Raw genomic sequence first — 26,616 nt, 5'->3', positions numbered from 1 at the left:
TGGACTGGTCTTGAGATCAAGACCAGTCCACATCAGCTGATTTGCAAGGACCGCCACTGAGCTTGACTTGGTGTTCTATTTTCAAAGATCAAGATCTTTTGGCACTAAACTGATTCTACTCAGCTGCCATAAATGGCTAAAACTATTGTTAAAGGTAAAATCCTCAGATGATAATATGCAATATGCACACTTTAGGAGTTGTACAGCAATATCCAGTAATGGGCAGTGAAGACAGAATGATGGTCCAAGTCAGAGTGTAGCACAGTTTGAAGACAATAGCAAGGATTCTTTCATTTTCGGGTCTCATGAAATACATTTTTGGTGTTTTCTAATAGTGAGTTTCCCAAATCTGATTTGTTTTGTTTTTTTTGTGAGGCATGCTTTCAGCTGTTATCATTCTGAGTGGGAGAGAACACACATTAAAGCCTATTAAAAAACAAACAAACAGTCTCACCACTCTCCAAGAAATGTGTTGCCTTGTCCAGAATGCTTTGAGTCAGCTGACCAGTGCTCTTCAGGTAGTTCAGGATGAAGATGTTGGGAGCAAACAGCACCATGTTTTGCTCTCCGCAACCATATGGCATGGCCAGGAGCTTGTCCAGGTTCTGCATGGCCCTGCCCATCAGGTCACCTGCAGATGCAAAAAGAGAAAAGCTAGAGAGACTCCATAGTTCCACCTGACACACACTTCATACTTGTCAGGCTAGTAGCAAACTTGACTAAGCAACAAAGTCACTAACCAAGTAAAGAAACAGATGCTCTGGCAGAGCCGGCCACAAACAGCTCAGGCATAAGAAGAGAGATTTTCTTCTCCATTGGCCCATCTGACAGGGAGAAAAAAACAAAACAAAAAAAAAAACATGAAGAAATTTGCTTAACTTCTTTTGTTGGGAGACGTGCATAAAATTGCATATTTCTGCTGCTTAAAATGGTTTCAACACTGATGTTTTGTTGAAATAAAACAAAAAACATTTAAGACACCATGATCATGTACATGAAATTACAAGTCGTTAGATCTGTTATACTGCTCAAGAAAATATTAAAAGGAACACTTTGAAAACACATCAGATCTCAATGGGCAAAAAAATCATGCTAGATATCTATACTGACATGGGCTGAGTAATGTGTTAGGAATGAAAGGATACCACATGATTTGATGGAAATAAAAATTATCAAACTACAGAGGGCTGAATTCAAAGACAAGCTGAAAATCATGAATAAATGATGCAGCAGGCTAGTCCAGTTTGCCGAAATTTCATTGCAGCAACTCGAAATGGTACTTTGTTTGTATGGCCTCCATGTGCTTGTGTGCATGCCTGAAAAAGTTGGCGCATGCTCCTAATGAGATCACGGATTGTGTCCTGGGCGGGAGTCTCCTCCCAGATCTGGACCAGGGCATCACTGAACTCCTGGACAGAGGTGTAACCTGGTGGTGTTGGATGAACCAAAACATAATGTTCCAGAGGTGTTCTATTGGATTTAGGTCAGGTGAATGTGGAGGCCAGTCAATGGTATCAATTCCTTCATCCTGCAGGAACTGCCTGCACACTCTTTCCACATGAAGCCGGGCATTGTTGTGCACCAGGAGGAATCCAGGACCCACCCTCACGAAGTCAGGTCAGAGATATTCTCACCAGTGGCTGCTGGAGGTCATTTTGTAGCTCTGACAGTGCTCATCCTGTTCCTCCTTGCACAAAGGAGCAGATAGCAGTCCTGCTGATTGGATAAGCAATTTCTATGGCCCTGTCCACATACCGATGTGCCATCCTGGAGGAATTGGACTACCTGTGCAAGTTCTGTAGGGTCCAGGTATCGCCTCGTGCCACCAGTAGTGACACTGACCCTAACCAAATGCAAAACTAGTCAAAAAACAGTCAGAAAGGATGAAAAAATGTCCACTTGTAAAACCATTCCTGGTTTTGGGGGCTGTCTCATTGTTGCCCCTGTAGTTGCTAATTTCATTAACACCAAAGCAGCTGAAACTGATTAATAACCCCCACTGCTACTTAATAAAGATCAATATCCCAGAGGCTTAACTGACTTGATGCTATACACTGAAATCAAATGGCACAGACAAGCTCAACACAAATGATTAAATTATATTGAGGCACATTATCTTGCTAATTTAGTTTATCACAGGCAGTGAGAAAAATGCAGCTTACAGCTGTGGCTTGACCAAAATGCAACTCAGTATCATTTTTGTTCACATGCTAAATAATTACAGCCATTATTTCATAATATTGCAATCAGAATCAGCTGCCAAAATGAATCACACTGATCCTAACACGTTTTTATAATAGATGCATGTATGGAGGTGTACTAGTTGTGAATGAGAGGCTCCAGTTAGCCACTCACCTTGTGGCTTTCAGATTTCAGAGGCCAGTACTCTGATAATTTTGAGCCCTTACCTCGGGGACAGAGGCGAACGTTGTGACTGACCATTTGGGGAGTTCCTTCAGCCTTAGGAAGAAAGACAGAAGAGTAGTAAAGACAACCAATATTGATTTAATTACTCTTGTAACATCATATGAATAAGCTGTAATGAGGTGACATGCTCCAAACAATTACAATGAACAAACACCGCACAGACTTTCCCACTAATTGAAAGCTGGATTAAAGGAAGTAAAGAGAGTTAAAATGGTTTCAGAGGATGAACTAAGAGGCTGAACAAGACCCAGTGTTATAGACACATAAGGATAATTTAAATTGCCAGTCGTGTACTTTGAGAGTGAACCAGTACAACTAAAATACAGAGTTCACAGATGCTAAACTGCTCCTAAAGAGTTATGGGAAACTGCAGATATAGCCAATCATCAGAAATTGCAAATGGGAATGACAACATGTGTGGAGGTGGACTGATCTGAAACTTAGGTGTCACAATAAACACTCCCCTAAAAGAAAGTAAAGAAAGTAAAGGTTCATGCAATGTTACAGACATTACATAACAAAACTAGCACCACTTTAGATTTGTTATGAATGGACTTAGCATTCTGATACTGCATGGCTATGGTAGGTGTTTGATCTTATACACCTGAGGCAATGAAACTGAAAACACCTGAATTCAAAGTTTAAGAGGTGGCCCAGTGCTTTTGTCCATATGATGTAGATTTGTGCTGCACACTGCTCACTATTCCAACAATTCTATATGGAAACCCAATATGTCAAAATACAAAACACCCCCCCCCCCCTCCGACAGACACACACACAATTCAACTTTGTTATGATTTGGCACTGTATGAATAAACGGTTGCTTCAAGGAGCTTGTAAGGCAAATCACTAACGAATGGCTGAGGCAGACTCGACTGACAGATTTCTGATTCTGTTTATTTGCTGTAAAAGGGACAACAGTTATTGTCAAATCAAGCCAGCAGTAGCTCAGCTAACCACAGTGCCAGCTCATATCAGATGATGGCTCAGCTGATAGCCTTCTATAACTCCAATCGTCAGATATCCTACAGGGCACACAATTTTACCTGCTCTACTCTGGCTACAGTTGATATGCTTCTGCAAGCTGCTTTGTAACCCACCTCAGCTCCACCTTTTCCTGCTGTATCTTATTTAAAGTTAGTGTGTAAAATAGCACCACTAGATGTCAATAGAGTGCAGTCAACATCAAGTGCATAATGTCACCCATGTGCGACAGTCAACTCTGACTGCCATTCATTTTATAGTCACTGTAGGCTATCGGTCTGCTGTTTACCTCAGCTGGTGTCTAAATCAGGTCTATTGATTTTTTTTTTTTATATCGCCCTAAATCACAACAACAGCCACCTTAAGGCATTTTATGTTGTAAGTTAAAGACCATACAATAATACAGAGAAAACTCCAATAATCAGACAATCCCCTATGAGCAGGCACTAGGCAACAGTGGGAAGGAAAAACAGAGATTAAAAATAATAATTAAATGCAGAGTAAAAGCAGTCCAATAGATTTCCATATTATGTGCACTGAAGGACATATCCTGGTGAAAAATGACTCCAAGATTTCTCAGTGTTAATGGAGGCCAAAGTAATGCCATCCAGAGTAAGTACCTGTTTAGACACCACACTTCTGAGTTTTGTGGGGCCGAATACTAGAACCTCAGTTTTATCTGATTCTAGAAGCGGAAAATTTGAGGTCATCCAGGTCTTTGTCTTTAAGAAATTCCTGCAGTTTAGCTACACTGCTCAAAAAAATAAAGGGAACACTCAAATAACACATCCTAGATCTGAATGAATGAAATATTCTCATTGCATACTTTGTTCTGTACAAAGTTGAATGTGCTGACAACAAAATCACACAAAAATTATCAATAGAAATCAAATTTATTAACCAATGGAGGCCTGGATTTGGAGTCACACACAAAATTAAAGTGGAAAAACAGACTACAGGCTGATCCAACTCTGATGTAATGTCCTTAAAACAAGTCAAAATGAGGCTCAGTATTGTGTGTGGCCTCCATGTGCCTGTATGACCTCCCTACAACACCTGGGCATGCTCCTGATGAGGTGGCAGATGGTCTCCTGAGGGATCTCCTCCCAGACCTGGACTAAAGCATCCGCCAACTCCTGGACAGTCTGTGGTGCAACGTGACGTTGGTGGATGGAGCGAGACATGATGTCCCAGATGTGCTCAATCGGATTCAGGTCTGGGGAACGGGTGGGCCAGTCCATAGCTTCAATGCCTTCATCTTGCAGGAACTGCTGACACACTCCAGCCACATGAGGTCTAGCATTTTCCTGCATTAGGAGGAACCCAGGGCCAACCGCACCAGCATATGGTCTCACAAGGGGTCTGAGGATCTCATCTCGGTACCTAATGGCAATCATGCTACCTCTGGCGAGCACATGGAGGGCTGTGCGGCCCTCCAAAGATGCTGAAGGATGTTGCAGGCAGCAGATCGCTCTCCATGGCGTCTCCAGACTCTGTCACGTCTGTCACATGTGCTCAGTGTGAACCTGCTTTCATCTGTGAAGAGCACAGGGCACCAGTGGCGAATTTGCCAATCCTGGTGTTCTTTGCCAAATCCCAAGCGTCCTGCACGGTGTTGGGCTGTGAGCACAACCCCCATCTGTGGACGTCGGGCCCTCATACCATCCTTATGGAGTCGGTTTCTAACCGTTTGTGCAGACACATGCACATTTGTGGCCTGCTGGAGGTCATTTTGCAGGGCTCTGGCAGTGCTCCTCTTGTTCCTCCTTGCACAAAGGCGGAGGTAGCAGTCCTGCTGCTGGGTTGTTGCCCTCCTACGGCCTCCTCCACATCTCCTGGTATACTGGCCTGTCTCCTGGTAGCGCCTCCACCCTCTGGACACTATGCTGACAGACACAGCAAACCTTTTTGCCACAGCTCGCATTGATGTGCCATCCTGGATGAGCTGCACTACCTGAGCCACTTGTGTGGGTTGTGGAGTCCGTCTCATGCTACCACGAGTGTGAAAGCACCACCAACATTCAAAAGTGACCAAAACATCAGCCAGAAAGCATAGGTACTGAGAAGTGGTCTGTGGACCCCACCTGCAGAACCACTCCTTTATTGAGTGTGTCTTACTAATTGCCAATAATTTCCACCTGTTGTCTATTCCATTTGCACAACAGCATGTGAAATTGATTGTCAATCAGTGTTGCTTCCTAAGTGGACAGTTTGATTTCACAGAAGTTTGATTTACTTGGAGTAAATTTACTTGGAGTAAATTATTGTGTTGTTTAAGTGTTCCCTTTATTTTTTTGAGCGGTGTAATTGGTTTGTGTCATCTGACTTCATGGAGAGATAATGCTGGTCATCTTCAGCATAGCAATGAAAATGTATCCTATTATTTCTAATAATACTGCCTAAGGTAAACATGCATGTAGTGTAAATAGAATGATCCTAGCACAGAACCCTGTGGAACTCCATAATTAACCTTAGTGTGCGAAGAAGACTCCCTTTTATAAGAACAAACTATAGTCTAATATGTTCAGTGAGTAATTGTGACAATATCGGGAATAAACAAACATTTTTATGCATGTTTTTGTGTGTTAGAGTCCTGACTTCATTTCAGGAGATTAGGCTCGAGGTGAGGAGGAATAGGATGACATTTTATCCAGATGGCGTGTTGTCTCTTTCCTACGCATTTTCATTTCTTTGATGAAGGGGACCTCTTCTCTGAAGATAAAACATTCATATGAACCTTCATATCTTGAGTCTGAAGGTGCAGACATAAATAAAAGACTGCCTCCATGGCACACTAATGTCTACAATTTCTCTTCTCCTCTGCCTATTCAAGATGGCAGCTTCCACAAACTTTTGCCCGCTCCTAATAATTATTCCATTAAAAACACAAAGTTTATGAAAGCGCATGAATTTGTTGGAAGATATAATTACACACGGGTCAATGTATATGTATGAAGAAAATTTTTTTCTATTACATAAACTAAAAAAAAAAAAAAAAAAAAAAAAAGACTGACTGTACTTTTAATGTTCTGTGTGTCATAATTGATGCTGGCTATGCTCTGTACTATGGGGCTTGCTGCTGCTCTCACAACAGAGCCATGCTGTCAGATACAAATGACTAGATCTTCAAGATGGCGCCGGTGAGGTCAGCAGCCGTCGTACCTGCTCCTACGCTTTGTTTGTATATATTAGGTTTAGCTCTAATTCTGGACTTTATAATTCCGCCTGCTCTGTGTCATATCACGTATGACAGACAGACTCTTTTTAATATCAGAATACAGCACTCTGGCTGTATTCTGACACCTTTTTCTCCCGACCCGACTTGGCCCCAGGAGATACTGCGTTTCCAGTGGGCCAGCTCAAACAAAGGACGGCGCGGAGCACCCAGGTCACGGACAAGGCCCCGAGGGAAAAGAGCCGGCGTAAGAGAGAGGCTGAGGCGCAGAGCGCACCAAACGCCACTGCCGAGCATCCTGTTGGCTAATGTCCAGTCACTGGATAACAAGCTGGACGAACTCAGGGCCAGGATACAGTTTCAGAGGGACATAAGGGACTGCAACATCATCTGTCTCACGGAGACATGGCTGACTCCCCTCATACCGGACCACGCCGTACAGCCGTCGGAGTTCTTCAGTGTTCATCGCACGGACAGAACGAGTGAGTCTGGAAAATCAAGAGGAGGAGGTGTGTGCCTAATGATTAATAACAACTGGTGTGACAGTAGGAATGTTGTCCCTCTGAAACAATCATGTTCACCTAACCTGGAGCTCCTAACCCTGAAATGCCGCCCCCACTACCTGCCCCGCGAGTTCAGTTCGGTCATCTTCAGCGCCGTCTATATTCCACCTCAGGCGGACACAAACACTGCACTATCCGAGCTACATGAGGCGATTTCCACCTATCAGGCTAACCAGCGTGATGCGGCTCTCATCGTAGCCGGGGACTTTAACAGTGCAAACTTGAAAAAGGTGATACCGGAATAGATTCAACACATCGACTGCCCCACCAGAGGAGAGAGGACCCTAGACCACTGCTACTCTCCATTCAAAGAGGGCTACAAAGCAAAGCCTCTTCCGCCTTTTGGGAAGTCTGACCACACCTCTGTCCTTCTCATGCCGAAATACAAACAACGGCTCAGGCAGGAACCCCCTGCTGTGAGAGAAGTGACACGGTGGTCTGATCAAACAGAGGCCGCTCTGCAGGGTGCGTTGGATTCAACCGACTGGGACATGTTTCGCAGCAGCGCGGGCGGAGACATCGAGGAGTTTACGGAAACTGTTGTGGGATTTATTGGGAAAGTTGTTGAAGACACTTCACTTAGGAGGACCATCAGGACTTTTCCCAACCAGAAGCCGTGGGTGGATAAATCTGTCCGCGACGCCCTGAGGTCCCGCACCGTTGCCTACAACTCCGGCCTCGCCTCTGGGAACATGGAGGACTACAAGGTTGCATCATACAACGTCCGCAGAGCGGTGAAAGAGGCTAAACATCGCTACGGCCGCAGACTGGAACAGCAACTACAACAGTCTGACTCCAGGGGACTGTGGCAGGGACTACGCACCATCACGGACTACAAAGCACCACACACACACCCGGTGAGTGCCGACGCTTCTCTGGCTGATGAACTCAACATCTTCTTTGCGCGCTTTGAGTCGGGAAGCCGACAGCCCGCTGCACTCCCGGCCGGAGGGGCGGAGACACTCACTGTGACGGAGCGCGACGTGAGGAGGGCGTTTAGACGTGTAAACACCAGGAAAGCGGCTGGACCAGACGGTATTAGTGGACGTGTCCTTAAGACCTGCGCTGACCAGCTGGCACCTGTGTTTACAGTGATATTCAACCTCTCACTGAAACTGTGTGTGATTCCCACCTGCTTTAAAAAGTCCATCATAGTCCCTGTCCCAAAGAAACCACACCCCAGCAGCCCCAATGACTTCAGGCCCATAGCGCTCACCTCTGTGGTGATGAAGTGTTTTGAGAGACTCATCAAGACATTCATCACCTCCTCACTGCCCACCACCCTCGACCCACTACAGTTTGCATACCGGCCAGACAGATCCACAGATGACGCCATATCCTTCCTCCTCCACAAGACCCTTTCACACATAGACACAGGTAAGGGGAACTATGTGAGAGTGCTGTTTGTAGATTACAGCTCAGCATTCAACACCATAGTTCCCTCCAGGCTGGTCTCTAAGCTGCTGGACCTGGGCCTGGGCCCATCCCTGTGCAGGTGGGTTCACAGCTTCCTGACCAGCAGACCACAGGTGGTACGAGTGGGTCACCTCACCTCATCCTCCCTCACCCTCAACACTGGATCCCCCCAAGGCTGTGTGCTCAGCCCTCTGCTGTACTCACTGTACACCCATGACTGCGAGGCCACGTCAGAGTCCAACGTCATCATCAAGTTTGCTGACGACACTGCTGTTGTGGGACTAATCTCTCACAATGAGGAGACAGCCTACAGGAGAGAGGTCTCCCGCCTGGAGAACTGGTGCCAGGAGAACCACCTCCTGCTCAACGTCAGCGAAACGAAGGAACTGATCGTGGACTTCAGCAGGAAGCAGCAGAGGGACTACCATCCACTTGTCATCAGTGGTGCTGAGGTGGAAAGAGTGGACACTTTCAAATACCTGGGAGTGACCATCTCACAGGACCTGTCCTGGACTCATCACATAAACATCACTGTGAAGAAGGCCAGACAGCGTCTCTACCTCCTCAGGTGGCTGAGAGACTTCAAGCTCCCACTCAAGGTGCTCAGGAATTTTTACACCTGCACCATCGAGAGCATCATGCGTGGGAGCATCACCACCTGGATGGGAAACTGCACCAAGCAGGACTTCATGGCCCTAAAAAGGGTGGTTCGTTCAGCTGAACGGACCATCAGAACCACCCTCCCCAACCTGCAGGACATTTACACCAAGCAGTGCAGGCTGAGGGCCATGAAGATCCTAAAACAGCCCAGCCACCCCGGACACTCTCTCTTCTCCCTGCTCCCATCAGGCCGGCGTTACCGCTGCCTGAGGACTAAGACTGAAAGGTTGAAGAAGAGTTTTTACCCACAAGCCATCCGTCTGCTCAACTCTGAGCCCTAACTGGACCATTATTGCACAATGTAAATATTATAATTTATAAAAGTGTGTATAGTGTATAGTATATAGAGTATAGTGTATAGTGTGAATTACTTTTTTTTAATTTTTATTCTTCTTATTTATATGTGTGTGTATATATGGTTGCAGGTACAAAATACATTTCACTGTGCATTGTACTGTGTATAACTGTGCATGTGACAAATAAACACTATCTTAATCTTAATCTTAATCTTTGGACTACAGTGGTCCTAACTGAAAACTTTAAAGAGGCCTCTTTGTGTGGGAGAAGTCTGATATTTGTCACTTTGACATTATTCCTGCCACAATATAATTAATGAAAAAAGACCCCTAAGACTGAAAACGTCCTTTAGTTTCATACTGGTTAACAAGTTTTTAATTATAGCACAGTCCACAGTGTTTGAGATGTCACTGACCTCCACCAGCAGGGTGCGGATCACAGTGTCAATTTGGCCCACGTTGGGGACTGTGGCCACCTCGTTGCCACACAGTGTTTCAGTCTTCAGGGCCTCAGCGCTGACCTTCAGATTCACCTTACCTGTGTGCAAACATACATGGCATCATTGTGAAAGCAGGCCTGTATTGATTGCCCCTCCCTTTCTCTGCCATACTGTCATGTTCTGTGTACAGAGGCAAAACCGTCTCCCATCTGCTTCTCAATCCAACTCATTATCCTCGCTGTTTTCCTTCCTTCCAGTTTCCCATCATATTCACCCTCATTAATCCCCATTTGTTACCTTATTATAGCATACCACTCTATCTCCCACCCCCACCCTTCCTTCCATCACAGCCCACAATCCTTCACATGGAGGACAAGTACAGATCACCCCTTGAGGGAGAGGTTTCTGACTGTTTCGTCAGAGATACTACCTGACTTGTTAGTACAAGTGATTGTCAGCATTCCTCTAAGGGGGAGTTAGAGGAGCGCAATTTGACATTCATCAGAGCCTCATCTCCATCCCTGCTGATGGAGGCTGAAAGAAATCCTCTGCTTTCAGGCCAGGCAGAGCTACAACAACAGCCGCCCGTCTCTGCTTCCAGCAATGAAGACGCAACAGCTGTCAGTGCCCTCAATAAGCACTAATTACCCAGTTGTGTCTCATTTTTCACAGAAAGTATGAGATTGTATGGGACAAAAGAAACATTAGTATTTAATTTAAAAGAGGTGAAAACTGTATTGTATTATTGGTGAAACAGTCAAATGGCAGATTCCTCAGTGGTAATGAGGAGCCGGGGAGAGCAGAGCTGTGACCAGCTGACACTGTGTGACAGTCTTCAAACAGCTGATTTGACTAAAACCAATAAATAGGAAAAAGAAAATCCTAAAAAAAAAAAAAAAAGTTCTGTTTAGTGTATTCTCTGATCTGAGTTGGAGATGTCTTGTTAAAGCTAAAACTGACAATGAAATGGCAAGTTCTTTACACACACACACACACACACACACACACACACACACACACACACACTTTAAAATGGGAAATACTACACAGTAAATTAAAGTTTAATAATAAGCTAGATGGTCCCTCTCCTCTTCAGTCTGGAGGATGAAAATGGATGGATGGAATTTCAAATTTTGATCCATTTGTCCCAGACATTTACAGACTGTTGTTAAAAGAAGAGGGGATGCTACACAAGGACAAACATGGCTTTGTCTCAACTTTTTTGAGATGTGTTGCTGCCATTAAAATCCAAATGAACTAAGATTTCTTTAAATGGCAAATTTCTCAGTTTAAACATTTTTTGGGGTTTTCTATGTTCTATTGTGAATACAATTCTGTTTTTATTTACATTTTACACAGCATCCCAATATTTTCAGAATAGACCACTACAGTATATTCCCACTGGTTAGACTCAGTTTGCTTTGATAATGAATTCTTGCATCTTTTTGCGTGGCATACTCTCCTTTTACCCACATCTCTGCAAATCTCCATATAGTGAAAGGCAACAGCTGGTCCATTTATGAAGATGTGAGATATTCTAAATATAAAAGGTTCAGGCTGCAGTTAAACAAAATGAAAAAAAAAAGCAGCTTTGGAACTCACCTTTGTAGGCAAAGGAAGAAAGAATATTTTTAGTAAATGTTCTGGGGGGAGGATCTTGTAAAATATGATGATCCACTGCTCTGAGTCCTTTTCATTTTTTATTTGTTTACCTTGGTGGCATTCTGAAAATCCATGCATGGACTAAGGTAGATTTGGAATTAAACTAAAAAATTTTTTAGAAATGCAACAGAGCTGAGCCATCGTTACTATAAAACCACCACCACCACCACCACCACCAACAACTGTGCTCCTGCAACAGATTGGCTACCTGCCCAGGGTGTACCCTGTCTCTTGTCCTATCACTCTGAATTGGATAAGAAGCAGTTAAGAAAAATGGAGGAACGGATAGCTGGAATACCTAGGGTAGTTGGAGTTACAATCCACGAGAAAGTCCTGCTCTCCTCTCCACAAAGACACACCCTGTAAATGCAGCCATCACAGTTTCTGAAGGTGTAGTGGTCTGAGGTAGCCAGCGTTACCTCCACCTGCAGCCAGTAACACACAAAACATACTCAGCCCAAGAAAAAGAGCACCAAAAGTGTAGGAATATCTAGTCATTGAAGGGGTTCTCTTTCTTGTGCCTATTGTTAAACATGAAATCAATGAAATAACTCATATGGAATAATGCAGTAAATGAAAAACATGTTTAAATGCCACAAACGGCCCTGTTTGTGGCATTTAAACATGTCAAACGCAGCTAATCTTAAGGTTATTTTTGGGGGGAAAAAAAAGAGGACAAATATATATGGAAACACTCACTAAATGTGTGAATGTTAGACTGTTCAGCCTAGCCATGATTGTGGGTTGCAGCTTTCTTGACTGCCACTCATTCAAACAGCATGAGTGACACAAGTTAGTTGTCCAAAAACAAACAACAAAAAAACCCCTTGAACAGAGTAATGGAATTAAAATATAAATAAACAGATAAATAAATAAAACACTTGACTTGAACTGACTTAGTTCTCATCTTACTTGTGGATCCCATTAAGTACAAAGGATCTGTAAGAAACAGATATTTCTTTTACCACAATGCATTTGGAGAGATAATTGAAGACGGTGGCTTTGAGGGTGAACACCTCCCCTCGGATGACGGAGTATGGCAAGGTGAGACTGACAAAGAACGGCTGGAAGACAGTAAGTCCAGTATTGGGTGCCACGCCAAAGCCCACAGACGAGACACAGAATGCTCCTGCTGCCCACTTTGTGATGGTGTCAGGGGTTGTCTGCTCCATCTTCACCAACCCACTATCTCTATATAAACAGACAGCCAAATATAACATTTAAAAGTTCATGTAGTATGGCATTTTTACTCAGTTTATACATACACTAAAATTCATTTCAAATGAATACATGACAGGTTGTTTTTTGACTTCAGGATGTGGTACATAAGTAAAAACACCATCATCTGTTCATTAAATATCATTCTCTTATTCATTCATATTTGCTAATGGATACAGTTAATTATGCTAGTTGGACCATATGAATAAGCATTTATTTCATTTTATTCACATTTTATTAACAGTCAATATTCTTACTAACACAAAATTACAATGCTGTGATCCTTTTCATTAGATATGTATTACCCCACAGTAACTAGGTCCCAGATCCAGGTCTCAGGGAAGAACGTTCTGATGGTCTCCTTTTTCTCCTCCTCTTTACCTCTTGCCGAACTACCTGAACGCTGTGGCATCATATTGAAAGCCATGGGAACAGGAGAATCCATATCTAGGACCACTCAGATGGAGGAAAAAGTAAGTTCTAATAGTCTCCTCAATCATTCCAGCCTCATCTTCAACAGGGCTAAAAACATCATCCATTTTAGCCTCAACAATTCCAGTTGAATTCCTTATAAACATGTGATTATCTAAAGAACAAAGCAATCTTACTAAAGTAAAAACACTCAAGCAGTTGTATTTATTAAGCCAGGTTATGTCAAGCTCAGCCACAATCACTGCAGATCAGCTGATCTCAAGCCAGTATCACCTGATGGCTCAGTTGACTCGGGGTTTCCACCAGTGTACAAGCCTGCCATCCCCAAGCTCACTCTGTCCTAGGCCTAAGCACCAGAACTTTTATTTATTTATTTTTTTTTGCATTTTTGGCCACAGTGGCTTTTTTTTTTTTTTTTTTAAATGGGCAGTGGAGAGAGACAGGAAATGGCAGGAAGGATACAGGGGAAGACACGCGGGCAAATCGGCGACGGGCCGGGACTCAAACCCGTGCCGCCCGCACCGCAGCGCAGCATATGTATGTGGTTGTCGGCTTTACCACTAAGCCACCCAGGCGCCCAGCACCAGAATTTTTTAACCCCTTCAGTCAAGATACAGGAACTTTGGTAGGAAAAAGAACCCCAATCATCTTCTGCCCACATAATCTTTTTAGGAAGGAGACGTCAGAAAATTAATACAGTAAAATATATAACTGTAGAAAATGATGTACACAGTTGTACTCAGTGACCCAAGGGGTTAATTCAAAAGCTAAATATGTTTATGCATGCTTAATCATCCAGGTAAGGAAACCGCAGACAGCTGATTCTGTTCATCTGGATGCAGGACTTTTAGCAGGAGAAATGTTTCACATTTCCTAGCGACCTCTTTGGTCAAAGCCGACTGCAGGTTTCCCCAGCCTTCAGTCTCATCCGACTTCTCCAGTGAGCTGAGACTAAAAATGCAGCATCCCGATGAACAGAATCAACTTTCTGGGAGAATCATTAAGTTAGTACTGTAGGCTAAAATGAGCTGTTACAGTTTGTTGTTATATACATAAAACAATAGCTTTGAAAAACTAAAGACACATTGAATTGCTGTACTTTCTTGTAATACCAGCTTCACCAAATGATGCAGTCAATGTAGCATCCAAACCAGCCTGAGACACAATAGAGGAAGAGGAAATACTGATACTAATGTGGAATGTGGCAACTGGAAATCGACCTATATTCACTACCAGTATAAACTCTCGAAAGAAAGCTATTTTCTTTGCTCCCGAGGAAAGAAAATAACTGATAAAAACAGAAATGAAACAAGATCAGCTTTCTGCCCTTGGACACAGACTCTTAGACTATTAGGATAAAAGCAGTTAATGTTAGCCATGTAACAATAGCATACAAAGGGAGCTAACAGTCTGACATTACTGACAGTGCTAACATGTTTGCCAAGTTAGCTTTTTGCTCAAGCATTTCACAAAAAATATATATATATAATAGCCGTAGTTGTATTGGCTCTGCTACTTCACTTCATATCCATCCAGCTTCATATTCTATCTAGCAAACTGCTATCTGGGGGATCTCAGACCAAATACAGCATTTCTTGTGTCTTACTAAGACGGGTATACAACTACACTAAGACCAAACTGAAATTTTTTGCAAAAGGTAATAATAAGGTAGGCACATTTCTGTCCCTCACTTTCTTGTGTTACCCACAGTGTGTGTGTGCAGAGAAGCATCAAAATAGACACAGGGCCACTATAGCCTCTTTCAACTGCACCCTTATTCACAAGCGCTCACCACAGTGGGTGGATCAGCATGTGGGATTCAGCTGATTTTTATGCACTTCTTGATGCAACCACTAAGGGATTTGTGTCTCTTCCTGGTCTCATCCCAGGAATCTATTATATGTTAGGTGAATATGTTAACCACTGCACTATAGAGCTATGCTGTTCCATCTAGCACTATATTAATTAAATGCAACATTAATTGTGCTTAATGCAGTTACAGATGGAACAGTATCCAACCCCTAGTCAATGTCACTTAATGAACTTTTCTGGATAACCTTCTATACGTCCAGTTGGTAATTAGATGAACAAATTGTTTTTTAAGAGGAATGGTCTTACAACAACAACTGAGGAAGTCTCAAAAGCTGCTTCTGAAAGAGGTTTTACCAGTTACTAAATTCAAAAGTTCACTTACTTCTTCAAGGCTGAATGGTGTATTATTACTCAGCAAGTTCAATGAAAAGTACAACTGATTGTGTTTTACTAGTCAAGACTGCACTGGTCTAGACTCCAAGAACACGACACATTTTAAGGAAGCAATTCAGAAATTTTGGTGATTCCAAAAGATTCACTAACTTGTTTGTTTTGCAAGTGTAAATTAAAGTTAGCACTTAGACAAGTTGTGAAACCTTGTCTAAGTGTAAAGAATTGTTCATTTCTTAAAGCTGTATCAGTGGGCACTAAAGTCAGACAATAGCAGCAACGTACCATAGGCTAATTCATAGCTCATGGCGCGGCAGTCATAAGGTTTTTTCACATCAGAGTTCGTCATAATTTTGATTCCAATTTCCTATAAGGGGAGAAAGAAAAGCAACATATAGTGAAACCCCATACTGTATGAATAGATCACAATGCTACTGATGCCAGCATAACAACAGAAGACAATGGCATAACAACTACACTGCCTTAAATGGATCTCAGATGAGGGAGATGAAGACACTGATAGAAATGGAGAGAGAGACACAGTGATGTACAAAGAGATACGTCAATATAAAAAATAAAGGAAACAAAGGTGATGATAGTAGAGAGATTGAGACAGGCAGAAACTGAGAAATGCAGGCCTTAGGAAAGATGAAGATTGAGACATACCTGACTGAACAAACAAAGAAAGCAAGAAGTTGGAAAGAAAGAGGCAGGACAGTTAAAAAAGATAGAACCAGATAGAGCTGGTTTTACAAGAGTTGCGGACCAACAAATAAAATAGGAATTCTCTCTCAAGTTTTTAAAATCACATTCATATTACTTATCACATTACTCTCAATGTATTCTGCAGCTAATAGAAAAGACAAATGTTCTACTTTAAAGATGCTGTAGACATCATTCTTCTGGTTAACTGGTCCATAGTAGAGTGAGCGTGTTTCTCGCCGTGCTGCCTGAGCGTTGATCACAGTGCTCTGTGTGGTTACTGATGTTGGTGATGCTGTGGTTTCATGCTCTAGATCTATTTCTATCTCTGGCTCTGTTTCCACTTCTGGCACTGGCAGGGAGTAGCAGGGATATGGCTCAGAGTCCTCAGCATCATAGGAGTACCCTGACAGCTTCTGCACAGGTAGCTGCCTATACACCTGCATGAAAACACATAGATACGTGAGCCTGATGGGGAGGTGTGCTAAATGGTAGTGGTGATCTTTTGTCTCTTATCCATCATCATTAAACCACTTAAGAATTAGGCTGCATTTTAACTACATGCTAAACAATTATGCACTGCTCAAAAGGTTAAGGGAACCCTTAATCATCATAGTATAACACATCACTTAAATTTCAGGGATAGCAATCTGTCCAGTTAGAAAACAAACTGCTCTGAATTAATTTCACCTACTTTAATATAAAGTGACAACAACTACACTGGAGCAACAACAAAAATCCACTCAAAAGAGGATGGTTTTGGAGGTGGTGACCATTTCCTTCTCCTCATCCACCCTTACTTATTTTTCTAGTTTTGCTTTTTGACAGTACTTGCAACCCATCCAGATACAGAAGTTAAAGAGTCTGCAAATGCTATGCTGCCTGTAACATCATCCAGCATGACCCATTTGGCAGTGGGACACAGATCCTTGGAGGGTTGCACATACCTCCAAGTGCTAGCCAATGCTACTGACTGCTGTTGGACACAAGAATAAAATCTTCAGACCTAATGTCAGACCTTATGCTGGTGCAGTGAGTCCAGGGGTCCTTCTGGTGCAAGACAATGCCTGGCTATATGTGGCCAGAGTTTAAGCAGTTCCTGGATGAGAAAGGCATGGATGCCACTGGCTGGGCCTCACATTCACCAGATCTGAATACAGTTGAGAACTTCTGGGATAATTGTATTGGTGCATCTAAAACTTCCACATAGACTGTCCAGTAGCTCAGTGACAAGATGATCTAGGTCTGGGAGGAGATTCTCAATACACCATCTCATCAGGACCAGTCCCTGATTTTGTTGGGAGCACATACAGACATGTGGGGGCCATAAACATTACTGTGCCACATTATGATGCAAGTTGGATCAGCCTGAGAGTTTCATTTTTAAACTTTGGTGAGTTTTGGTATGATTGTGAATCCAGACCTCAAAGGTTCAAAAGTGACCAGACAATTTACAGGTTCCCTCATTATTAGAATTAACCAGACAGAATATCTGGAGTTGATTCCAAATGTTAAACTTTACAAGTAGTTGTTCACTGGAACACTCAATGACCAGGTCCAAAGAGGTTATACAAAATACAAGTCCAAGTATATAAGAACAAGAAGTCCAAGTTAGACTTGGCCTGAAAACACAGGTCTGGAAAAATTCAATTCAATTCAATTCAATTTTATTTATATAGTGCCAAATCGCAACAGTCACCTCAAGGCGCTTTGTATTGCGGGTAAAGACCCTACAATAATACAGAGAAAACCCAACAGTCAAAAACGACCCCCTATGAGCAAGCACTTGGCGACAGTGGGAAGGAAAAACTCCCTTTTAACAGGAAGAAACCTCCAGCAGAACCAGGCTCAGGGAGGGGCAGTCATCTGCCGCGACCGGTTGGGCTGAGGGGAGAGAAAGACATGCTGTGGAAGAGAGCCAGAGATTAATATCAATTAATGATTAAATGCAGAGTGGAGTATAAACAAAGTTAATAATGTAAATGAAAAGAAACAGTCTATTGTGGGAACCCCTCCAGCAGCCTAGGCCTATAGCAGCATAACTAAGGGATAGTTCAGGGTCACCTGATCCAGCCCTAACTATAAGCTTGATCAAAAAGGAAAGTTTTAAGCCTAATCTTAAAAACAGAGAGGGTGTCTGTCTCCTGAATCCATGCTGGAAGCTGGTTCCACAGAAGAGGGGCCTGAAAGCTGAAGGCTCTGCCTCCCATTCTACTCTTAAGTATCCGAGGAACCACAAGTAAGCCAGCAGTCTGAGAGAGAAGTGCTCTGTTGGGGTGATATGGGACTATGAGGTCTTTGAGATAAGATGGGGCCTGATTATTCAAGACCTTGTATGTGAGGAGAAGGATTTTAAATTCTATTCTAGATGTAACAGGGAGAAATATGCTCTGTCTTTCTAGTACCTGTCAGTACCTGTCAGTACTCTAGCTGCAGCATTTTGGATCAGCTGAAGACTTTTCAGGGAGCTTTTAGGACAGCCTGATAATAACAAATTACAGTAGTCTACTCTAGAAGTAATAAATGCATGGATTAGCTTTTCAGCATCACTCTGAGAAAGGATGTTTCTAATTTTAGAAATATTGCTCAAATGCAAAAAAGCAGTCCTACATATTTGTTTAATATGTGCATTGAAGGACATATCCTGGTCATAAATGACTCCAAGATTTCTCACAGTGTTACTGGAGGCCAAAGTAATGCCATCCAGAGTAAGTATCTGGTTAGACACCATGTTTCTAAGATTTGTGGGGCCGAGAACAAGAACTTCAGTCTTATCTGAATTTAGAAGCAGGAAATTAGAGGTCATCCAGGCCTTAATGTCTTTAAGACATTAAGGCCTGGCTTCATTGATAGGTAAAGCTGAGTATCATCTGCATAACAATGAAAATTGATGCAATGCTTTCTAATAATACTGCCTAAGGGAAGCATGTATAATGTAAATAGAATTGGTCCTAGCACAGAACCCTGTGGAACTCCATAATTAACTTTACTCTGTGAAGAAGACTCCCCATTTACATGAACAAATTGGAGTCTATTAGATAATATGATTCAAACCACTGCAGTGCAGTACCTTTAATACCTATAGTATGCTCTAATCTCTGTAATAAAATGTTATGGTCAACAGTATCGAAAGCTGCACTGAGGTCCAACAGGACAAGAACAGAGATGAGTCCACTGTCAGAGGCTGTAAGAAGATCATTTGTAACCTTCACTAATGCTGTTTCTGTACTGTGATGAATTCTGAAACCTGACTGAAACTCTTCAAATAAACCGTTCCTCTGCAGATGATCAGTTAGCTGTTTTACAACTACTCTTTCAAGAATCTTTGAGAGAAAAGGAAGGTTGGAGATTGGCCTATAATTAGCTAAGACAGCTGGGTCAGTGATGGCTTTTTAAGTAGCGGTTTAATTACAGCCACCTTGAAGGCCTGTGGTACATAGCCAACTAATAAAGACAGATTGATCATTTTTAAGATTGAAGCATCAATAAGAAAACAAGATATACAGCTTTAGACACTTTCACTTTTTGTTCTCCGATGAAAAAAAAAAAAAAACCCACATGTTAATTACATAACCTTTACCTGTATAAGAGAAGGACCATGCTAACAAGCATGAGACTAGAGAAGTTATAAGCCAAACATGTTAGCTTCACTGAGGTGACAAAGTCATAAGTCTGCAATGTAGTTAACATTAGCATTTTTCTTGCAGCAGCATTTACACGTCAAAGACTATAAAAGTTGTGCCAATGTGTAGAGATTATTTTGCTGAACCAAGTGTGTAAGAACACAACATAGGCAAAAGTACTGGACCACCTACACTTACAGGAGTTGCTCAGCCATAGAAACCCAAATCATGAAGTTTTTGGTACAGTTTTTGTGTTGATGTTAATACCAGATATCTGCAGTTATTGAGTCCCTGACTAGAAGCCCATATTGGCTTCTCTTCATTGGCTCCCTGTTAAATCCCGAATTGAATTTAAAATCCTTTTTCTCAGGTCTTGAATAATCAGGCCCTATCTTATCTTTACATAGCCAACTAATAAAGACAGACTGATAATTTTTAAGATAGAAGCATCAATAACTGGAAAGACCTCTTTGAACAGTCTAGTAGGAATGGGATCTAATAAACATGTTGATGGTTTGGAGGAAGTAACTATTGAAGTTAACTCCGAAAGATCAACTGGCGCGAAAGAGTCTAAACAAAAACCAGCAGTGCCGAAAGCAGCTGAACATGAAGATAAATCTTTGAGATGGTTATGATAAATTTTTTCTCTAATGTCTAAAATTTTATTTGTAAAGAAATCCATGAAGTCACTACTAGTTAAAGTGAAAGGAATACTCGGCTCTACAGAGCTCAGACTCTTTGTCAGCCTGGCTACAGTGCTGAAAACAAACCTGGGGTTGTTCTTATTTTCTTCAATTAACGATGAGTAGTAAGATGTCCTAGCTTTACGGAGCGCTTTTTTATAGAGCAACAAACTCTTTTTCCGGGCTAAATGAGCATCTTCTAATTTAGTGAGACGCCATTCCCTCTCCAGCTTTTGGGTTATCTGCTTTAAGCTGTGCGTTTGCAAATTATACCACGGAGTCAGGCACTTCTGATTTGAGGCTTACCTTTTCAGAGGAGCCACAGTATCCAAAGTCGTACGCAGTGAGGATGTAAAACTATTGACGAGATAATCGACCTCACTGTAAAGAAATTTGTGTTTGGTCAATTATTTGTTTTAGCAATGCCTCTTGGCAGTAAATTTTACACTGCTGGAAAGCTTGTTTATTTTCTCTTAAATGGTGTAATTTGTAAGGAAATGGTATTTGTGGGTTGAGCCCATGAAAAACTTTGCATTGGCAAATCTTCTCTGCCAGTGCCAAACAGCTTGGACTCTTGTTTGGTGTCATTTATTGGATTGGATAATTGAAGCGTAAAGAAAGAAGTCTGTGGTGGAGAGGTGTGGTTTTGGGCCAGTCCCAGCACCAAGGTGGAAGCTTCCCCCTGAAGCAACCACCAGCAAGCACCACAACTAATTATGTTCCATGTGCTCTGCCTCCTTAGATCCCAGTTGCTATGGACACTGCAGGAAGCTGGCCAAATACCAGGGGAGGAGTGTTTGAAGTGTGGGCAACTGGGGCACTTTTGCAGGGAGTGCCCGTTGATGGAGGTGGGACAAGTGGTCCATGTCGCTGGCCTTCCCCTGATCTAGGAGGGACATACAGTGTTCCAGTAAGGTGGCATAGGGGTACACACCGGGATTTAGTGGACTCAGGCAGCTCGCAGTACACTAGTGGTGCGTGTCCTGTCTGGAATGCTGGTTAACCAGCCAGCCACTTTAAAAGCACGGAGGTCCAGTTTGAGTGCATTGGCATGGATCGGGCCATTTCACCAGATATCATTTTGTTTTAGTCCTGGTGGATTCTGCAACATGGCATCCCAAAATACTGCTGCTGCACAGCATTTCTGCAAAGAGTGTGGCACAGGCACCGTTTCAGGTCATCTCTCAAGTCTGTGTCCCAAAGGAGATACTGACTGACAAAAGCACTTCATTCGTGTCTCACACACTAAAAGAGCTGCATAAATGATTGGGCATTAGGTCTATTCAGACTAGCGTTTACCAGCCACAGACCGACAGGCTGGTGGAGCATCTGAATAAAACCTTAAAGTCCATGATTCATGAGTTGATTCATGAAGATGAATGCAATTGGGATCACTGGTTAGACCCTCTGTTGTTGAGAGGTACCGCAGGCCTCACGGGATTTTCTCAGTTTGAATTGCTGTTTGGCAGGAAACCACAGGGGTTATTGGACATAAATAAAGAAAATTGGGAGGAAGCCCAGTCCAAGCCTGAGTAAGAATGAAATTCTATATGTTCTGGACCTGACAGCAAACCTGCATGCACTGGACATGTCATCGCAGGAAAATTTGCTCCAGGCCCTGAACATCAGTAACATCTGTACAACTGAGGGGCTAGACTCAGACAATTTACACCGGGAGAGAAAGTGCTTGTATTACTTCCTTCTTCAAGCTCTAAACTACTCACCAAGAGGCAAGGGCCCTTTATGGTTACACAAGTAGGGGACATTGATTATAAGTGTGGTTGGACACAGGTGAAACCACAGATTTACCACCTCCTAAAAGCATAAAGAGAGGCAAAACCAGTTTCTCTGGTGAGCCTGGTAAAAGACAGATGAGTTGGGGGCCTGAATTAAATCATTTACACCTCACTCCATTATGAAGACCATTTCACACCAGCCCAGAGAGCAGATGTTGCTGCACTGCAACAGCGGTTTGCAGATGTGTTCTCCCTCTGTTCGGCCACACCACCCTCATACAGCACCATTTTGTGATAAACCCAGGTGTGACGGTGCGTTCACAGCCCTATAGTTTACCTGAACACAAAAGGCAAATAGTTCAGAAAGAACCGGCTGTGATGCTGGAGATGGGAGTAATAGACCCACACGGTGCACGGAGTACCCTGTAGTTCTTGTGGTGAAGAACAATGGGTCTATATGGTTCTGTTTTGACTACTGTAAGGTGAATGCGGTGACACAATTCGATGCGTATTTTATGCCCTGAGTCGACAAATTGGATCAGTAGGGTACTGCTCGGTTTTTTACAACACTGGATTTGACCAAGGGCTACTGGCCGATTCCGTTGTCTTCAGAGTCTAAGGAAAAGATGACATTTCCACTCCATATGGGTTTCGCCAACTAATTCCCCTTATTTTCAGCTTGCCTGGAGCCCTGGCACTTTCCAGTGTCTCAAAGACATGGTGATGCGTCCACACGCCGCACATGCTGCCACCTGCCTGCATGATGTCATCCATAAAAACACCTGGGTGGAGCATGCGCAGCAGGTGGTCAATGTGCTGGTGTCTGAGGCAGGCAGGGTTCATGGCCAACCCCAAGAAGTGAGCGGTTAGCTGGAGGGAGGTACAGTATGTGGGGTACCACAGGGAAGGTGGGCAAGTATGTTCCCAAGTGGAGAAGAACAGCCATCACATCTTTCTAATACGTCGCAAGACCAAAAAAAAAAAAAAAAAAAGTAGGTGAGGTGGTTTTGGGCCTGACTGGGTGCTACCATAGGTTTGTTCTGAACTTTGCGGAGCTGACCAGCCCCTTAACCCACCTCACTTGAGGCGCTGCCCCAGATCTGGTCCAGGGGATGGAGGAGTTACTGCCACGCAATTTTTGCCCAAGTGAAACAGGTTCTCTGTGAGGAACCCCTGCTCCACACTCCGAACCTCCTATTGGTTCTGCAGAGTGACACTTCAGGCAGAAGACTGGGGGCAGTTTTGTCCACCCAACTGTGTATATCAGCCGAAATATGTCTGAGCATGAGACCCGCTACAGCACGTTACAGAAGGAGGAGGCAACCCACCAACCAGTGGGTGGTTGACTCTCTCATTCACCCTCCTCTTCTCAGACCATCAAGGGGTGGCATCATGTCTCTCTATATACAAACAGTAGTGTGCTGGGATGGGAGAGAGTGAGAAGGAGACTGGAGCTAGCAGCAGAGAAACTGTAACAAAGCAGACTAAAGCTGACCATGGCTTACCATGTATAAAACAGTGAACAGTGCAAGCTCTGCATTGGATAAATAAAGAGACATACAGTGAACACTGTGTCCAAGTGCATGTGTTTGGGTTCCTATAGCAGCAGCTGTGCTACAAAGACATATTGGCAAGTTAACAATTTATTAATTTATCAAACAGAGGCCTCAGTAGCATATGGAAGAATTACACACAGCCACAACAGCCTGGCACCTCCTCCTCAACCTCCTCAACCAGCATTTGTCATAAGGCAGCCAATGCAGTTGGGTTGGCCACTCTGGCATGAACAGCATGCCTAAGCTGATCCCACAAGTGTTCAGTGGGGTTGAGGTCAGAACTGCAGGCAGGCCATTCCATCCTCTCTACTCCTAAATTCTGGAGGTAGACTCTGGTAAACCCTGCTCTGTGGGGATGAACGTTGTCATCTTGGAGGATAGAGTTCAATCGCAGACTGTGGAGATATTGGATTGCCACTGGTTGCAGAATCTCATCTCAATATCTCACTGCACTGAGACTGATTTCAATGATTACAAGCCAGACTGTCAATACCTGGGGCACCGAAAGCTCAAAATAAGACTCAATAGGAGAGTTAGCTGTTTGGCTTTGTTATAGAAACTAGAAGATATTACAACACCACACCAAGCTGATGTTACAGTTCTTAACATAGGTTAAAGTAGGACAAATGATTGTCATACATAGTTGACAGTGAGTTCCTGCTCAGTCTGCAGCAGGAGGACACTCTGGTCAATAGCTCTGACAGAGCACACGGAGCCTGGGTGAGCCTGGAGAGTCAGGGTGGTCCTCTCTGCTGGAAGCTCTTGGAGAGAGGAGAACTTCAGAGACACCTGTGTAGGAGATACCAAGGTGCAGAACAGATTAGATGAAGTCTGCCTGTCCTCATGTCAGCTCTCAGTCTAAGATACACCCGTTTCCTCAGTTTACTACATTTCCAAGTGGCTTTGAGGTCTTAATGTGGTAATGTACTACCTTGTTATTGAGGCAGAGCTGAATAGGGAAGTTGTGGCTGTCAGCGACAGCCTCGCCACTGGGCATCAAAGTGTAAACTACCACCTGGGCAAACGGTGCCAGGTCTGTCACCTGACTGAGTGGAACAGACAACTCTCCTTTGTTGACTAAGGAAGAAAGAAAGAAAAAAATGGCAGCAGTTTTCAAAATGTATAACATATTATTCAGTCATTGTCCTAATCAAAGTTGGTATGAGCAAATAAGCTACTATATTGGCATGAAGCTAACCTAGCACAATATGATTAGCCTCAAGCACTTGACCACAGATGCATGTCTCGGAATATGTCATTGCTACAGTCTTACCTATCTCTGACTCTCGAGCAAATATCTCCTTTTTGATACAGTTAACATGTTCATAATTTACACATCAAGTGATCTACTATACTCTATACTGTATTTGCAAACACTAAGACATTTTTTAAATCTATCAACAGCTGTACAAAATTAGTTTAGCCTTTCATCAAATTTGTTCCAATTAACTGAGGACTATCTTGAGCAACCCCTGCTGTACCCCTAGTTAGAAGGTGTAATGATGCATTTGACTGCATAAAGTAGCTTTTGTTGACTCATATTTCAACATTAGCTTTCATCTTCTTTGTTCAAATGACTTTAGTTTGTACCAATTCCTGCTTTAACAGCCACTGGGATACGACCATGTTGCACAATTGCACCTCTGGACAGGACCTGTAAAGAAAGACAATATAGGCAGAAAAATGAGAGATTTCCTGTGTGTGTGTGCGCGTGAATGTGTTTTGTTTTGTTTTTTTTGGCGGGGGGGGGGTGACATACCTACACTTTGTGTACATTTTACATGATTGCTCACAACTCCTCTTTGGAAAAAAAAGAATTATTTAACATGAGCAGCTTTAGTAGGTTATATGTATTATGTATGATCTAAGGGGCTTGGGTAAAAAAAAAAAAAAAAAAAAAAAAGTACGGATGCTACAAACAGCAATTCTCATAAAGATAGATTTCTAAATATGCAAAAAAAATTAAACTTAAAAAAAAGCATTGGGCTGAGGATCACCTCACAATCCCTTAGACATACCAGATAAAAGAAGTCGAGGACCTCCTGTCCCTTATTCAGCTCCTCTCCCTGTATGATGTACTGAGCACCCACAGCAGCATCTTTGTCACAGGACAGCATCCCGCTGACCTGCATGAGCTTCAGAAAACTACTACTCTTGGAGTAAAACGGCGTGACATGTTGGCTGGCCAACCTGTAGTCTGGTCTCCTCAAACCGTGAACATGTGGTTCATGCTCCGTTGTATTTTTTGAACTCGCCTGTCGACAAAATGTGGTCAGATGTCAAACTCATACTCAGATGTTAACCTCAGATGCTCAAACATGAACCCGTAACAATAAAAGAAAAAAAAAAACAGTTTCATTAGAATGCAGGCTACTGTGGGTGTCTTCAGCATGATCAACATGATGAATATCTATAACTAGATCAACCTTATATTTGATTTTCCTAGTTGGTGAACTGAAATAACAGATATACTCGTCCCTGGGAACATCAAATAAGTACAGTCAGCAGCAACCAACCGTCAGATGCACAGTGTCCTTCCAGAGAGAGGTGTCCAGAGAAAACAAAGCCACACCTTTCATGTCTGTGCTGAGTGTTAGTTTTAGTGAGCCACCAACAAACAAGTACACTGGCTCATTGGCAACAGGCTTGCTGTCTGGCCCAACCACTTTGACCTGTGAACAAGTCAGAAATGAAAAAAGCAGTGAAGATGTAATAAGACTAAAAGCTCACTGTTTTTCATAATAATGATTTTTTTTTAATTTTCCACTACTAGTTTCCTCTGCATGATTTAGGGTCACAAATTTTACAAAGCTAACACCATTACTAAACTGCTGTCTCAGA

At 42.9% G+C, this 26,616-nt stretch overlaps 1 protein-coding gene across 3 annotated transcripts in view; it reads right to left on the bottom strand.

The window, feature by feature from the left end:
• LOC115790284 (alpha-2-macroglobulin) overlaps window positions 1-26,616 on the bottom strand; it is a 60,337-nt gene that overhangs the window by 18,673 nt on the left and 15,048 nt on the right. The window contains exons 11-24 of one of the 3 annotated variants that reach the window (XM_030744082.1): window positions 26,292-26,447; window positions 25,794-26,030; window positions 25,366-25,429; window positions 24,707-24,852; window positions 24,415-24,564; window positions 16,351-16,617; window positions 15,761-15,842; window positions 13,147-13,297; window positions 12,589-12,814; window positions 11,922-12,048; window positions 9,938-10,059; window positions 2,409-2,460; window positions 741-824; window positions 455-631 (exon numbers count right to left, since the gene is read on the bottom strand). In XM_030744082.1, coding sequence (XP_030599942.1) covers window positions 455-631; window positions 741-824; window positions 2,409-2,460; window positions 9,938-10,059; window positions 11,922-12,048; window positions 12,589-12,814; window positions 13,147-13,297; window positions 15,761-15,842; window positions 16,351-16,617; window positions 24,415-24,564; window positions 24,707-24,852; window positions 25,366-25,429; window positions 25,794-26,030; window positions 26,292-26,447 — 2,041 coding nt within the window. The remainder of the gene's footprint in view (window positions 1-454; window positions 632-740; window positions 825-2,408; window positions 2,461-9,937; window positions 10,060-11,921; window positions 12,049-12,588; window positions 12,815-13,146; window positions 13,298-15,760; window positions 15,843-16,350; window positions 16,618-24,414; window positions 24,565-24,706; window positions 24,853-25,365; window positions 25,430-25,793; window positions 26,031-26,291; window positions 26,448-26,616) is intronic. The other 2 variants (XM_030744083.1, XM_030744084.1) reach the window with 2 other exon arrangements.

Source organism: Archocentrus centrarchus, chromosome 13, assembly GCF_007364275.1.
Source record: "Archocentrus centrarchus isolate MPI-CPG fArcCen1 chromosome 13, fArcCen1, whole genome shotgun sequence".
Classification (NCBI taxonomy): domain Eukaryota; kingdom Metazoa; phylum Chordata; class Actinopteri; order Cichliformes; family Cichlidae; genus Archocentrus; species Archocentrus centrarchus.
This window is presented reverse-complemented; position numbering and strand designations above follow the sequence as displayed.